The sequence below is a fragment of the Callionymus lyra genome, chromosome 7 (assembly GCF_982586985.1).
Source record: "Callionymus lyra chromosome 7, fCalLyr1.hap1.1, whole genome shotgun sequence".
Classification (NCBI taxonomy): domain Eukaryota; kingdom Metazoa; phylum Chordata; class Actinopteri; order Syngnathiformes; family Callionymidae; genus Callionymus; species Callionymus lyra.
The window spans coordinates 1,247,902-1,265,401 of NC_141824.1; the positions used below are offsets into that span (position 1 = coordinate 1,247,902).

Genomic DNA, 17,500 nt, shown 5'->3' on the forward strand with positions numbered 1-17,500 from the left:
TCCCTCAACCTGGACAGTGTCGAAGACGGACAACCACAACCTGACGTCTCCATCTCGAGCCGTCAATCAGAGCAACAGGAAGTGGCGTCTCCTGAGAGGAAGTCGAGCAGTGACGCGTCTGTTCCTCCACCTGTGGACGTCGTCCAGGAAGCTGTGAACCCGGAGCAGGAAGTAGAATCCGACCGACTCTTCCATCATTTGAGAGACAACATGGAGACAATCAAAGAGTTTTGTCAAGACCTGCTTCTTCGGATCCCGATCCCAGATCAGTGTGTGATTGAAGGTTCGTGCACAACTCTGACCCTTGACCTCAGAGCGGCTCCACATGCATCCGTGAATCATCCATGTGTGACCCACAGACCATAATAAACACTTTACACTAGACACAGATACACAGAAGTTTATCCTGATCACACGTGTTGATCAACATCTAAATAAACAGTTATTTATGCAGAATATATTTTTGTTCTTCCTCGAGTGAAGGATCGTCGTCTCTGATGATGTCACTGATGATGTCACTGCTGCTGACCCGCACAAGACACTTCACACGTTAAACACTTAACTCAGTGTTTAAGAAATATATGTATTTATACTCTTAACTTAACTCTTAACTTAACTTAGATTCTTTTGAATGAAAATATTTTGATTTTACTTGTTTTCATTATAACTGCTTTTATTTTGAAGGAACAGTAACATGTTGTGATAAAAGCTTAACATTGTCAGTGATTTTAATTCATATGAGATTAAACTTAAGCTTCAGTTTAATTTTCTTACAACTTGAATCTCAAACATTTCTTCCATGTTTTGAACACATTAAAAATACCATGTGATCAGTGTGTTGATGTTTTGTAGATTCAAACCGAGGCTTCGTGGCCAGACTGTCCTTCTCGTGTCCACTGAAGAGGAACTTCTGCCTCTACAGCGAGTCCAGCTTCGTGATGAGCAGCCGCCGGCCTCACCTGTGGATCCACCTCATGCTGCTGCAGCAACAGGTTCTTGCAGCAACAGGTTCTTTAGTTCCTTCCACGTGTTCCACGACATTTATCGTACGTCTGTCCAGAGTCGAGCCGAAGCGACGCTGAGGTCCTCGGACGAGTGTGTGCGACGACTGGCGAGTCTGTGGGAGAAGACCAGGATCACAGGATCTCACAGCTTCACCGTGGCCATGACTCAGCAGACCACGCCGCACAAGAAGGTACTTTGACTGAAGAGATGATGATGTTATTGTGTTCCATTGTCACTTAAGTTCAAACTAACTTTCATCCAAAGTTGCTTCTTTTGAACGAGGACGATCAATGAGTTAATCGATCACATGTTACGTCCTGAGAGACGAGAAAAGTCTTTTGTCGACAAACTGTGCTGAAGCTTCAAGACTCTCGTCACTTTCTGGCTCATGTTCTTTGTTCTTCTGTCTCTACTGTGACTCACTCAGGTGTGTCGACTCACCTGATTACTATATTAGCTGCCATTTTTAAAAAGCTCCAACAGTCGAGGTTCTTCGTCACAGAATCCTGAAGACAAATGCTGTGTCTCAAATCACTTCTTAGTATACTAGAAGTTAGTACCATCAGGATAGTGTACGTACTAACTAGTAACTAATCCTCCACAGATAGTATGTCTCAAACATACTTCTCTTAGTATACTAGAAGTTAGTACCATCAGGATAGTGTATGTACTAACTAGTAACTAAACCTCCACAGATAGTATGTCTCAAATCACTTCTTAGTATACTAGAAGTTAGTATCATCAGGATAGTGTACGTACTAACTAGTAACTAATCCTCCACAGATAGTATGTCTCAAACATACTTCTCTTAGTATACTAGAAGTTAGTATCATCAGGATAGTGTATGTACTAACTAGTAACTAATCCTCCACAGATAGTATGTCTCAAACATACTTCTCTTAGTATACTAGAAGTTAGTATCATCAGGATAGTGTACGTACTAACTAGTAACTAATCCTCCACAGATAGTATGTCTCAAACATACTTCTCTTAGTATACTAGAAGTTAGTATCATCAGGATAGTGTACGTACTAACTAGTAACTAATCCTCCACAGATAGTATGTCTCAAACATACTTCTCTTAGTACACTAGAAGTTAGTATCATCAGGATAGTGTACGTACTAACTAGTAACTAATCCTCCACAGATAGTATGTCTCAAACATACTTCTCTTAGTATACTAGAAGTTAGTATCATCAGGATAGTGTACGTACTAACTAGTAACTAATCCTCCACAGATAGTATGTCTCAAACATACTTTACTTAGTACACTAGAAGTTAGTACCATCAGGATAGTGTACGTACTAACTAGTAACTAATTCTCCACGGATAGTATGTCTCAAACATACTTCTCTTAGTATACTAGAAGTTAGTACCATCAGGATAGTGTACGTACTAACTAGTAACTAATCCTCCACAGATAGTATGTCTCAAACATACTTCTCTTAGTACACTAGAAGTTAGTACCATCAGGATAGTGTACGTACTAACTAGTAACTAATCCTCCACAGATAGTATGTCTCAAATCACATACTTCTTAGTATACTAGAAGTTAGTACCATCAGGATAGTGTACGTACTAACTAGTAACTAATCCTCCACAGATAGTATGTCTCAAACATACTTCTCTTAGTACACTAGAAGTTAGTACCATCAGGATAGTGTCATACTAACTAGTAACTAATCCTCCACAGATAGTATGTCTCAAACATACTTCTCTTAGTATACTAGAAGTTAGTATCATCAGGATAGTGTACGTACTAACTAGTAACTAATCCTCCACAGATAGTATGTCTCAAACATACTTCTCTTAGTACACTAGAAGTTAGTATCATCAGGATAGTGTACGTACTAACTAGTAACTAATCCTCCACAGATAGTATGTCTCAAATCACATACTTCTTAGTATACTAGAAGTTAGTACCATCAGGATAGTGTACGTACTAACTAGTAACTAATCCTCCACAGATAGTATGTCTCAAACATACTTCTCTTAGTACACTAGAAGTTAGTACCATCAGGATAGTGTACGTACTAACTAGTAACTAATTCTCCACGGATAGTATGTCTCAAACATACTTCTCTTAGTATACTAGAAGTTAGTACCATCAGGATAGTGTACGTACTAACTAGTAACTAATCCTCCACAGATAGTATGTCTCAAACATACTTCTCTTAGTACACTAGAAGTTAGTACCATCAGGATAGTGTACGTACTAACTAGTAACTAATCCTCCACAGATAGTATGTCTCAAATCACATACTTCTTAGTATACTAGAAGTTAGTACCATCAGGATAGTGTACTTACTAACTAGTAACTAATCCTCCACAGATAGTATGTCTCAAACATACTTCTCTTAGTACACTAGAAGTTAGTACCATCAGGATAGTGTCATACTAACTAGTAACTAATCCTCCACAGATAGTATGTCTCAAACATACTTCTCTTAGTACACTAGAAGTTAGTACCATCAGGATAGTGTACGTACTAACTAGTAACTAATCCTCCACAGATAGTATGTCTCAAATCACATACTTCTTAGTATACTAGAAGTTAGTACCATCAGGATAGTGTACGTACTAACTAGTAACTAATCCTCCACAGATAGTATGTCTCAAACATACTTCTCTTAGTACACTAGAAGTTAGTACCATCAGGATAGTGTCATACTAACTAGTAACTAATCCTCCACAGATAGTATGTCTCAAACATACTTCTCTTAGTATACTAGAAGTTAGTATCATCAGGATAGTGTACGTACTAACTAGTAACTAATCCTCCACAGATAGTATGTCTCAAACATACTTCTCTTAGTACACTAGAAGTTAGTATCATCAGGATAGTGTACGTACTAACTAGTAACTAATCCTCCACAGATAGTATGTCTCAAATCACATACTTCTTAGTATACTAGAAGTTAGTACCATCAGGATAGTGTACGTACTAACTAGTAACTAATCCTCCACAGATAGTATGTCTCAAACATACTTCTCTTAGTACACTAGAAGTTAGTACCATCAGGATAGTGTACGTACTAACTAGTAACTAATTCTCCACGGATAGTATGTCTCAAACATACTTCTCTTAGTATACTAGAAGTTAGTACCATCAGGATAGTGTACGTACTAACTAGTAACTAATCCTCCACAGATAGTATGTCTCAAACATACTTCTCTTAGTACACTAGAAGTTAGTACCATCAGGATAGTGTACGTACTAACTAGTAACTAATCCTCCACAGATAGTATGTCTCAAATCACATACTTCTTAGTATACTAGAAGTTAGTACCATCAGGATAGTGTACGTACTAACTAGTAACTAATCCTCCACAGATAGTATGTCTCAAACATACTTCTCTTAGTACACTAGAAGTTAGTACCATCAGGATAGTGTCATACTAACTAGTAACTAATCCTCCACAGATAGTATGTCTCAAACATACTTCTCTTAGTATACTAGAAGTTAGTATCATCAGGATAGTGTACGTACTAACTAGTAACTAATCCTCCACAGATAGTATCTCTCAAACATACTTCTCTTAGTATACTAGAAGTTAGTATCATCAGGATAGTGTACGTACTAACTAGTAACTAATCCTCCACAGATAGTATGTCTCAAACATACTTCTCTTAGTACACTAGAAGTTAGTATCATCAGGATAGTGTACGTACTAACTAGTAACTAATCCTCCACAGATAGTATGTCTCAAATCACATACTTCTTAGTATACTAGAAGTTAGTACCATCAGGATAGTGTACGTACTAACTAGTAACTAATCCTCCACAGATAGTATGTCTCAAACATACTTCTCTTAGTACACTAGAAGTTAGTACCATCAGGATAGTGTACGTACTAACTAGTAACTAATTCTCCACGGATAGTATGTCTCAAACATACTTCTCTTAGTATACTAGAAGTTAGTACCATCAGGATAGTGTACGTACTAACTAGTAACTAATCCTCCACAGATAGTATGTCTCAAACATACTTCTCTTAGTACACTAGAAGTTAGTACCATCAGGATAGTGTACGTACTAACTAGTAACTAATCCTCCACAGATAGTATGTCTCAAATCACATACTTCTTAGTATACTAGAAGTTAGTACCATCAGGATAGTGTACGTACTAACTAGTAACTAATCCTCCACAGATAGTATGTCTCAAACATACTTCTCTTAGTATACTAGAAGTTAGTATCATCAGGATAGTGTACGTACTAACTAGTAACTAATCCTCCACAGATAGTATGTCTCAAACATACTTCTCTTAGTATACTAGAAGTTAGTACCATCAGGATAGTGTACGTACTAACTAGTAATTAATCCTCCACAGATAGTATGTCTCAAATCACATACTTCTTAGTATACTAGAAGTTAGTACCATCAGGATAGTGTACGTACTAACTAGTAACTAATCCTCCACAGATAGTATGTCTCAAATCACATACTTCTTAGTATACTAGAAGTTAGTATCATCAGGATAGTGTACGTACTAACTAGTAACTAATCCTCCACAGATAGTATGTCTCAAATCACATACTTCTTAGTATACTAGAAGTTAGTATCATCAGGATAGTGTACGTACTAACTAGTAACTAATCCTCCACAGATAGTATGTCTCAAACATACTTCTCTTATTATACTAGAAGTTAGTATACTCAGGATAGTGTACGTACTAACTAGTAACTAATCCTCCACAGATAGTATGTCTCAAACATACTTCTCTTAGTATACTAGAAGTTAGTATGCATCAGGATAGTGTACGTACTAACTAGTAACTAATCCTCCACAGATAGTATGTCTCAAACATACTTCTCTTATTATACTAGAAGTTAGTATACTCAGGATAGTGTACGTACTAACTAGTAACTAATCCTCCCCAGATAGTATGTCTCAAACATACTTCTCTTAGTATACTAGAAGTTAGTATGCATCAGGATAGTGTACGTACTAACTAGTAACTAATCCTCCACAGATAGTACGTCTCAAACATACTTCTCTTAGTATACTAGAAGTTAGTATCATCAGGATAGTGTACGTACTAACTAGCAACTAATTCTCCACAGATAGTATGTCTCAAACATACTTCTCTTAGTATACTAGAAGTTAGTATCATCAGGATAGTGTACGTACTAACTAGCAACTAATTCTCCACAGATAGTATGTCTCAAACATACTTCTCTTAGTATACTAGAAGTTAGTATCATCAGGATAGTCTACGTACTAACTAGTAACTACTTCTCCACAGTTAGTATGTCTCAAACATACTTCTCTTAGTATACTAGAAGTTAGTATCATCAAGATAGTGTACGTACTAACTAGTAACTACTTCTCCACAGTTAGTATGTCTCAAACATACTTCTCTTAGTATACTAGAAGTTAGTATCATCAGGATAGTGTACGTACTAACTAGTAACTAATCCTCCACAGATAGTATGTCTCAAACATACTTCTCTTAGTATACTAGAAGTTAGTATGCATCAGGATAGTGTACGTACTAACTAGTAACTAATCCTCCACAGATAGTATGTCTCAAACATACTTCTCTTAGTATACTAGAAGTTAGTATCATCAGGATAGTGTACGTACTAACTAGTGACTAATCCTCCACAGATAGTATGTCTCTAATCACATACTTCTCTTAGTATACTAGAAGTTAGTATCATCAGGATAGTGTACGTACTAACTAGTAACTAATCCTCCACAGATAGTACATCTCAAACATACTTCTCTTAGTATACTAGAAGTTAGTATCATCAGGATATTGTACGTAATAACTAGTAACTAATCCTCCACAGATAGTATGTCTCAAACATACTTCTCTTAGTACACTAGAAGTTAGTATCATCAGGATAGTGTACGTACTAACTAGTAACTAATCCTCCACAGATAGTAAGTCTCAAACATACTTCTCTTAGTATACTAGTAGTTAGTATGCATCAGGATTGTGTACGTACTAACTAGTAACTAATCCTCCACAGATAGTATGTCTCAAACATACTTCTCTTAGTATACTAGAAGTTAGTATCATCAGGATAGTGTACCTACTAACTAGTAACTAATCCTCCACAGATAGTATGTCTCAAACATACTTCTCTTAGTATACTAGAAGTTAGTATGCATCAGGATAGTGTACGTACTAACTAGCAACTAATTCTCCACAGATAGTATGTCTCAAACATACTTCTCTTAGTATACTAGAAGTTAGTATGCATCAGGATAGTGTACGTACTAACTAGTAACTAATCCTCCACAGATAGTATGTCTCAAACATACTTCTCTTAGTATACTAGAAGTTAGTATGCATCAGGATAGTGTACGTACTAACTAGCAACTAATTCTCCACAGATAGTATGTCTCAAACATACTTCTCTTAGTATACTAGAAGTTAGTATCATCAGGATAGTGTACGTACTAACTAGTAACTAATCCTCCACAGATAGTATGTCTCAAACATACTTCTCTTAGTATACTAGAAGTTAGTATGCATCAGGATAGTGTACGTACTAACTAGTAACTAATCCTCCACAGATAGTATGTCTCAAACATACTTCTCTTAGTATACTAGAAGTTAGTATCATCAGGATAGTGTACGTACTAACTAGTGACTAATCCTCCACAGATAGTATGTCTCTAATCACATACTTCTCTTAGTATACTAGAAGTTAGTATCATCAGGATAGTGTACGTACTAACTAGTAACTAATCCTCCACAGATAGTACATCTCAAACATACTTCTCTTAGTATACTAGAAGTTAGTATCATCAGGATATTGTACGTAATAACTAGTAACTAATCCTCCACAGATAGTATGTCTCAAACATACTTCTCTTAGTATACTAGAAGTTAGTATCATCAGGATAGTGTACGTACTAACTAGTAACTAATCCTCCACAGATAGTATGTCTCAAACATACTTCTCTTAGTATACTAGAAGTTAGTATCATCAGGATCGTGTCATACTAACTAGTAACTAATCCTCCACAGATAGTATGTCTCAAACATACTTCTCTTAGTATACTAGAAGTTAGTATCATCAGGATAGTGTACGTACTAACTAGTAACTAATCCTCCACAGATAGTATGTCTCAAACATACTTCTCTTAGTATACTAGAAGTTAGTATGCATCAGGATTGTGTACGTACTAACTAGTAACTAATCCTCCACAGATAGTATGTCTCAAATCACATACTTCTTAGTATACTAGAAGTTAGTACCATCAGGATAGTGTACGTACTAACTAGTAACTAATCCTCCACAGATAGTATGTCTCAAATCACATACTTCTTAGTATACTAGAAGTTAGTATCATCAGGATAGTGTACGTACTAACTAGTAACTAATCCTCCACAGATAGTATGTCTCAAATCACATACTTCTTAGTATACTAGAAGTTAGTATCATCAGGATAGTGTACGTACTAACTAGTAACTAATCCTCCACAGATAGTATGTCTCAAATCACATACTTCTTAGTATACTAGAAGTTAGTATCATCAGGATAGTGTACGTACTAACTAGTAACTAATCCTCCACAGATAGTATGTCTCAAATCACATACTTCTTAGTATACTAGAAGTTAGTATCATCAGGATAGTGTACGTACTAACTAGTAACTAATCCTCCACAGATAGTATGTCTCAAACATACTTCTCTTATTATACTAGAAGTTAGTATACTCAGGATAGTGTACGTACTAACTAGTAACTAATCCTCCACAGATAGTATGTCTCAAACATACTTCTCTTAGTATACTAGAAGTTAGTATGCATCAGGATAGTGTACGTACTAACTAGTAACTAATCCTCCACAGATAGTATGTCTCAAACATACTTCTCTTATTATACTAGAAGTTAGTATACTCAGGATAGTGTATGTACTAACTAGTAACTAATCCTCCACAGATAGTATGTCTCAAACATACTTCTCTTAGTATACTAGAAGTTAGTATGCATCAGGATAGTGTACGTACTAACTAGTAACTAATCCTCCACAGATAGTATGTCTCAAACATACTTCTCTTAGTATACTAGAAGTTAGTAAGTAAGTTAGTAACGATGATTTCAACCAGCTGTAGGAACACTAGCGACACCTGCTGGCAGCACATTTGCAAGTTTGGAAAAAGAAATAAAGAAAAAATATGAGAATCGAAATATTCACGAGATATTTAAGCTGGAATCAGCACTGAAGACGTGTCGTCCTTCTACTGCTGCTGAAAATACACCTGTAAGTATATATATATATATATATATATATATATGCATTTATATATGACGTAAGTTGTAAACAGAAGTCCAAGACGCACTTACGCACTGAAAATACTAACTTTGAGTACGCTAGTATGCGATTTGAGACACAGCTACAGAGACGATCCTGAAGATGTGTGTGTTCGGCCACTGGTCATAATTCAAGACATTTGTACTGATTCAACAAATGATGTTCCGAGTTTTCAGGTTCAAGATAACTTTACAAAACATGATCAAAACTGAATGAATCTCTTTGAGTTGATTCATTATCCACCAAAACCATACTGTACTATACTGTAACTATAACTATAACTATAACTATAACTATAACTATAACTATAACTATAACTTATACTGTAAATATAACTATAACTATAACTTATACTGTAACTATAACTGTAACTTATACTCTAACTATAACTATAACTGTAACAATAACTGCAACTATAACTATAACTGTAACTTATACTGTAACTAACTGTAACTGTTACTATAACTGTAACTAACTGTAACTGTAACTGTAACTGTTACTATTACTGTAACTGTAACTGTTACTGTTAATATAACTATAACTATAACTGTAACTGTAACTATAACTGTTACTATAACTATAACTAACTGTAACTGTAACTGTAACTGTTACTATAACTATAACTATAACTGTAACTGTTACTATAACTGCAACTGTAACTGTAACTATAACTGTTACTATAACTATAACTATAACTGTAACTGTTACTATAACTATAACTATAACTATAACTACAACTACAACTGTAACTGTAACTGTAACTGTAACTATAACTGTTACTATAACTATAACTATAACTGTAACTGTAACTGTTACTATAACTGTAACTGTAACTATAACTGTTACTATAACTATAACTATAACTATAACTATAACTGTAACTATAACTGTTACTATAACTATAACTGTAACTGTAACTGTTACTATAACTATAAATATAACTGTAACTGTAACTGTAACTATAACTGTTACTATAACTATAACTACAACTGTAACTGTAACTATAACTGTTACTATAACTATAACTATAACTGTAACTATAACTGTTACTATAACTATAACTGTAACTGTAACTGTAACTATAACTGTTACTATAACTATAACTATAACTGTAACTATAACTGTTACTATAACTATAACTGTAACTGCAACTATAACTATAACTGTAACTTATACTGTAACTAACTGTAACTGTAACTGTTACTATAACTGTAACTAACTGTAACTGTAACTGTAACTGTTACTATAACTGTAACTGTAACTGTTACTGTTAATATAACTATAACTATAACTGTAACTGTAACTGTAACTGTTACTATAACTGCAACTGTAACTGTAACTATAACTGTTACTATAACTATAACTATAACTATAACTGTAACTGTAACTGTTACTATAACTGCAACTGTAACTGTAACTATAACTGTTACTATAACTATAACTATAACTGTAACTGTTACTATAACTATAACTATAACTATAACTATAACTACAACTGTAACTGTAACTATAACTGTTACTATAACTATAACTATAACTGTAACTGTAACTGTTACTATAACTGTAACTGTAACTGTAACTATAACTGTTACTATAACTATAACTATAACTGTAACTATAACTGTTACTATAACTATAACTGTAACTGTTACTATAACTATAAATATAACTGTAACTGTAACTGTAACTGTAACTGTAACTATAACTGTTACTATAACTATAACTATAACTGTAACTGTAACTGTAACTATAACTGTTACTATAACTATAACTATAACTGTAACTATAACTGTTACTATAACTATAACTGTAACTGTAACTATAACTATAACTGTTACTATAACTATAACTATAACTGTAACTATAACTGTTACTATAACTATAACTGTAACTGTTACTATAACTATAACTATAACTATAACTGTAACTGTAACTGTAACTGTAACTATAACTGTTACTATAACTATAACTGTAACTGTTACTATAACTGTTACTATAACTATAACTATAACTGTAACTGTAACTGTTACTATAACTGTAACTGTAACTATAACTGTAACTATAACTGTTACTATAACTATAACTGTAACTGTTACTATAACTATAAATATAACTGTAACTGTAACTGTAACTGTAACTATAACTGTTACTATAACTATAACTATAACTACAACTGTAACTGTAACTGTAACTATAACTGTTACTATAACTATAACTGTAACTGTAACTGTAACTATAACTGTTACTATAACTATAACTGTAACTGTTACTATAACTATAACTATAACTGTAACTGTAACTGTAACTGTAACTATAACTGTTACTATAACTATAACTGTAACTGTTACTATAACTGTTACTATAACTATAACTGTAACTGTTACTATAACTATAACTATAACTGTAACTGTAACTGTAACTATAACTGTTACTATAACTATAACTGTAACTGTAACTGTAACTGTTACTATAACTGTAACTGTAACTGTAACTGTAACTGTAACTGTTACTATAACTATAACTATAACTGTAACTATAACTGTTACTATAACTATAACTATAACTGTAACTGTAACTGTAACTGTAACTGTTACTATAACTATAACTATAACTGTAACTATAACTGTTACTATAACTATAACTGTAACTGTAACTGTAACTATAACTGTTACTATAACTGTAACTATAACTATAACTGTAACTGTAACTGTAACTATAACTGTTACTATAACTGTTACTATAACTGTTACTACTATAACTCACTGCACATGTGAACATGTGAGGCAGGCGGGGGCGGGGCCTGGAGGAGCGAGTGGATTGGCTGGAGAGAGGGAGTGTGAACGTGTGATTGGAGGAGACGAAGCGGATGAAGTTAGAAACAAGTCTGTGTCTGATTTAATCTCAGGCTCCGTGATAAGATGTTTGAACAAAGAAGTCCTGCTGCTCTGACTGGACCAACATCGACACCAGATCACATGACCTCTATATTCATGTGCTGACACCAGATCACATGACCTCTATATTCATGTGCTGACACCAGATCACATGACCTCTATATTCATGTGCTGACACCAGATCACATGACCTCTATATTCATGTGCTGACACCAGATCACATGACCTCTATATTCATGTGCTGACACCAGATCACATGACCTCCATATTCACGTGCTGATACCAGATCACATGACCTCTATATTCATGTGCTGACACCAGATCACATGACCTCTATATTCATGTGCTGACACCAGATCACATGACCTCTATATTCACGTGCTGACACCAGATCACATGACCTCTATATTCATGTGCTGACACCAGATCACATGACCTCTATATTCATGTGCTGACACCAGATCACATGACCTCTATATTCATGTGCTGACACCAGATCACATGACCTCTATATTCACGTGCTGACACCAGATCACATGACCTCTATATTCATGTGCTGACACCAGATCACATGACCTCTATATTCATGTGCTGACACCAGATCACATGACCTCTATATTCGCGTGCTGACACCAGATCACATGACCTCTATATTCATGTGCTGACACCAGATCACATGACCTCTATATTCATGTGCTGACACCAGATCACATGACCTCTATATTCATGTGCTGACACCAGATCACATGACCTCTATATTCATGTGCTGACACCAGATCACATGACCTCTATATTCATGTGCTGACACCAGATCACATGACCTCTATATTCATGTGCTGACACCAGATCACATGACCTCTATATTCATGTGCTGACACCAGATCACATGACCTCTATATTCATGTGCTGACACCAGATCACATGACCTCTATATTCATGTGCTGACACCAGTGCTGTGTCTCAAATCACATACTAGTGTACTCAAAGTATTTTTAGTGCGTTAGTGCGTCTCAATTCTTAGTATGCGAAATTTAGTGCTCCATACACACTAAATTGGCGTACTAACACGGCCACAAAACTGAGTATGGATCGATGGACACTAACCGCCCTAAACAGCCGCCATCTTAATGACGTTTTAAACGGAAGTTACGTCATATAAATGCATATATATATATATATACTTACAGGTGTATTTTCAGCAGCAGTAGGAGGATGAACACGTCTTCGCTGCTGATTCCAGCTTAAATATCTCGCGAACATTTCGATTCTCATATTTTTTCTTTATTTCTTTTTCCAAACTTGCTAAACGTGCTGCCAGCAGGTGTCGCTAGTGTTCCTACAGCTGGTTGAAATCATCGTTAAATAGTAGTAGAAGAAGAAGCTGTCGCGTCATTTCCTGTTAGTTTGTAGCAGCAGAGTTTGCTTTGAGACAAACTATGTGTGGAGGATTAGTTGCTAGTTAGTACGTACACTATCCTGATGCATACTAACTTCTAGTATACTAAGAGAAGTATGTTTGAGACATACTATCTGTGGAGGATTAGTTACTAGTTAGTACGTACACTATCCTGATGCATACTAACTTCTAGTATACTAAGAGAAGTATTTGAGACATACTATCTGTGGAGGATTAGTTACTAGTTAGTACGTACACTATCCTGATGATACTAACTTCTAGTATACTAAGAGAAGTATGTTTGAGACATACTATCTGTGGAGGATTAGTTACTAGTTAGTACGTACACTATCCTGATGGTACTAACTTCTAGTATACTAAGGGAAGTATGTTTGAGACATACTATCTGTGGAGGATTAGTTACTAGTTAGTACGTACACTATCCTGATGATACTAACTTCTAGTATACTAAGAGAAGTATGTTTGAGACATACTATCTGTGGAGGATTAGTTTCTAGTTAGTACGTACACTAAACTGATGCATACTAACTTCTAGTATACTAAGAGAAGTATGTTTGAGACATACTATCTGTGGAGGATTAGTTACTAGTTAGTACGTACACTATCCTGATGATACTAACTTCTAGTATACTAAGAGAAGTATGTTTGAGACATACTATCTGTGGAGGATTAGTTACTAGTTAGTACGTACACTAAACTGATGCATACTAAATTTTAGTATACGAAGAGTATTAATGCGATTTGAGACACAGCACAGATCACATGACCTCCATATTCATGTGACTGTAACTATTACTATAACTAGTTATAGTTATTTTGTTATTATATAGTAGTATATATAATATATAATATATAATATAATATATAGTTATCTTCCGCTTCCGGTGAGCCTTTGATCGGCTAGAGAGTCGATGGAGGATTATAATCGCGACCGTTACCAACGTCCGGTGAGTTTATTTCCGGCTCCGCTTCTCATCGACTCGACTCTGTGGAATATCGTTTGATCTCTCGGGTACGATTTCCACAAGCGATGGAGTCGGTCTGGAGTTCAGGTCAGGATGAGACGCGCAGTCGCGATCGTTCGGAACAACTCTGACGTCATCGAACATCATCGATGTTTGATCGACGTTCCTCTCACTGAAGAGCTTGACGACACGTCAGCGCTGCCGTCTGTCCAGACCTCAACGAAAGGTGGTAAGATTTGTTCATTTCCTCTCTTTAATTCGGCTTTTACTACTGAGTTGGACCTCAGTGACAGCTGTCAGTCACGTGACATGTTCTCTTCAAAAGATCCCGCTCTGCGCGCCTGTCAGTGACGCGGCGTCGTCAGTGACGTCATCGGTGCTGAACGTAGGACTTCTGAATGTTCGCTCCATTACTAATAAATCCTTTTCTCTGAATGATCTTTTCACAAGAGTTAATTTGGATTTATTATGTCTTTCTGAGACTTGGCAGAGAGAGGAAGAGTTTATTCATCTGAACCAACTCTGTCCAGTAGGGAGCGCTGTCCTTGGGAAGCCTCGCCTCTCTAGTCGTGGGGGAGGTCTTGCTACAGTTTTTAGAGAGAGTTGTTCTTGCAAAGTGATTCAGACACAGGAATTCACTTCTTTTGAGTCTCAGATGATCTTGGTTGGTTCTACAAGACCTTTCTATTGTGTGTCAATCTACCGTCCGCCTGGTCCTTCAGTGTTCTTGAAAGACTTTAGTGACTTCTTATCTTCCATTATTCAAATGGAATCTGTCCTTATTCTTGGAGACTTTAATCTTCATGTTGATGACGTCACATCTTGTTCTGCTAAAGAACTTTTAACTTTAACAGAAGCCTTTCATTTTGAGCAACATGTTTCTGAACCCACTCATCAAAAAGGCCACATTTTAGACTTAGTTTTTACTCTTGGCCTGAACATTTCTAATGTATCTGTACATGATGTCCATCTGAGTGATCATTCTCTTGTCTTGTTCAACCTGGACTTCATCCCTGAACCTAAGCCTTTGAAAGTTAGGTCTCAGAGGCGTGTCATCTCAGCCGATACTGCAGACAGTTTTTCTGCTATGTTTGGCCGTCTTTCCTTTGATGCCCAGACGTGGACAGATTGATTCACTGGTTCACTGATCATTGTGTTGAAATACTGGATCAAGTGGCACCTGTTAAATCGAACTTGAAAATTCAGAAAAAACGGTGCCCTTGGACAAATGAAGATCTCCTGAATCTGAAGAGACTTTGTGGAAAGACTGAGCTTCTCTGGAAGTCTACTAAACTTGAGGTGCATAGACTTCACCTCAGGGATCTGATGACTTCTTACAATGTGATGGTAGAAACTGCTAGATCTGATTACATCAGAAAACTGGTAGCAGCAAATAGGAAAAACCCCAAAGTTTTGTTTGACACGATTAATTCTCTCGTGTCTCCTGCTCCTCAAATCACGTCTGTCTTCTGTGAAGCTGACAGCAATGCATTGTTGAGATTTTTCATTGACAAAATTAAATTGATCAAAGAGAAAATCTCTCCCCCTTTGTTTGGAACCCCTACTGTCTCTGAGCCCCTCTCCTCCTCTTGGTCCTCCTTCACTGCTGTATCTTTGGGTGATATTTCAGCACTAGTGAACAAGATGAAACCCTCCTCTTGCTCAGATGACGTCCTTCCTTGTAGGCTTTTTATCAAAGTATTTGATGTAATTGGCCCCTGGGTTACCAATATGGTGAACCTCTCCCTTTCCACAGGGGTTTTTCCCAATGCATTTAAACCATTGTGGAGCCTCTGCTCAAAAAAGCAGGCTTAGACCCAACTGACCTCAGTAATTTCAGGCCTATTTCTAAGCTCCCTTTCTTGTCCAAGATCTTGGAGAAGGTTGTGTCTAAGCAGCTGTTCCTGGATCAGAGCGACATCCATGAGAAGTTTCAGTCTGGCTTCCGTAAACATCTACGGAGACAGTTTTACTGAAGGTGTCCAGTGACATCATGATGTCGGCTGACTCTGGTAAATTCACTGTTCTGGTTCTCTTGGATCTGTCCTCAGCCTTTGACACAGTTGAACCAGATCCTGCTGAGAAGACTGAGGGATGAAGACTGTCTGGGTCTGTGTTAGAATGGTTCTCATCTTACCTTTCTGGGCGCAGTTTTAGTGTATCTGCCAATCAAATGAGGTCTGAATCGGCACATCTGTTGTGTGGAGTCCCTCAAGGTTCTGTTCTGGGTCCTTTATTGTTTTTGCTGTACTTGATTCCCCTCAGTAAAATCATTCAGAGATTTCCAGATGTTTCTTATCACATTTTTGCTGATGACATCCAGCTCTACTGCTCTGTTGATCAACTGATCAGAGGCTGAACTTAGTCAATTGTTGCTAGAAATCAAACAACGAGTGAAAACACTTTGAAGCTAAATGTGGACAAAACTGAAACTCTGGTGATTGTTGATGATAAGGTTCCAGGGTTGAGTCAGTACTTGAGTGACTTAGGTCAGTCTGTCAAACTGAGCCTGAGAAACCTGGGTGTTGTATTTGATAAAGACATGTCTCTTGTTCAACGCTGAAGAAAACTGACCAGAAACTGTTTCCTTCAACTGAGAAAAATCTCTAAACTTAGGAAAATGTTGTCAGAACATGATCTGGATCTTATAATCCATGTTTGTTTCTTCTCGTCTGGACTATTGTAACAGTTTGTTTTCATGTCTTAACAAGAAGGATCGTCTCGTCTGCAGTTGATTCAGAATTCTGAGCCGCTCTAGTAGAAGAACTCACATTTATCTGATCCTTAAAACTCTTCACTGGCTTCCAGTTTCTTTCAGGATCAACTATAGTATAAGTTATAGTTATAGTTATTGTTATTGTTACAGTATAAGTTATAGTTATAGTTACAGTATAAGTTATAGTTATATTTATAGTTATTGTTACAGTATAAGTTATAG

At 36.1% G+C, this 17,500-nt stretch overlaps 1 protein-coding gene across 1 annotated transcript in view; it reads left to right on the forward strand.

Annotated features, from left to right (window-relative positions):
* The window catches only part of veph1 (ventricular zone expressed PH domain-containing 1), a 70,533-nt gene that overhangs the window by 39,265 nt on the left and 13,768 nt on the right, over positions 1-17,500 (forward strand). The window contains exons 8-10 of the mRNA XM_087795654.1: positions 1-283; positions 853-992; positions 1,061-1,195. The exon at positions 1-283 is cut by the window's left edge and continues 37 nt beyond it. Of these exons, the coding sequence (XP_087651780.1) occupies positions 1-283; positions 853-992; positions 1,061-1,195 (558 nt within the window). The remainder of the gene's footprint in view (positions 284-852; positions 993-1,060; positions 1,196-17,500) is intronic.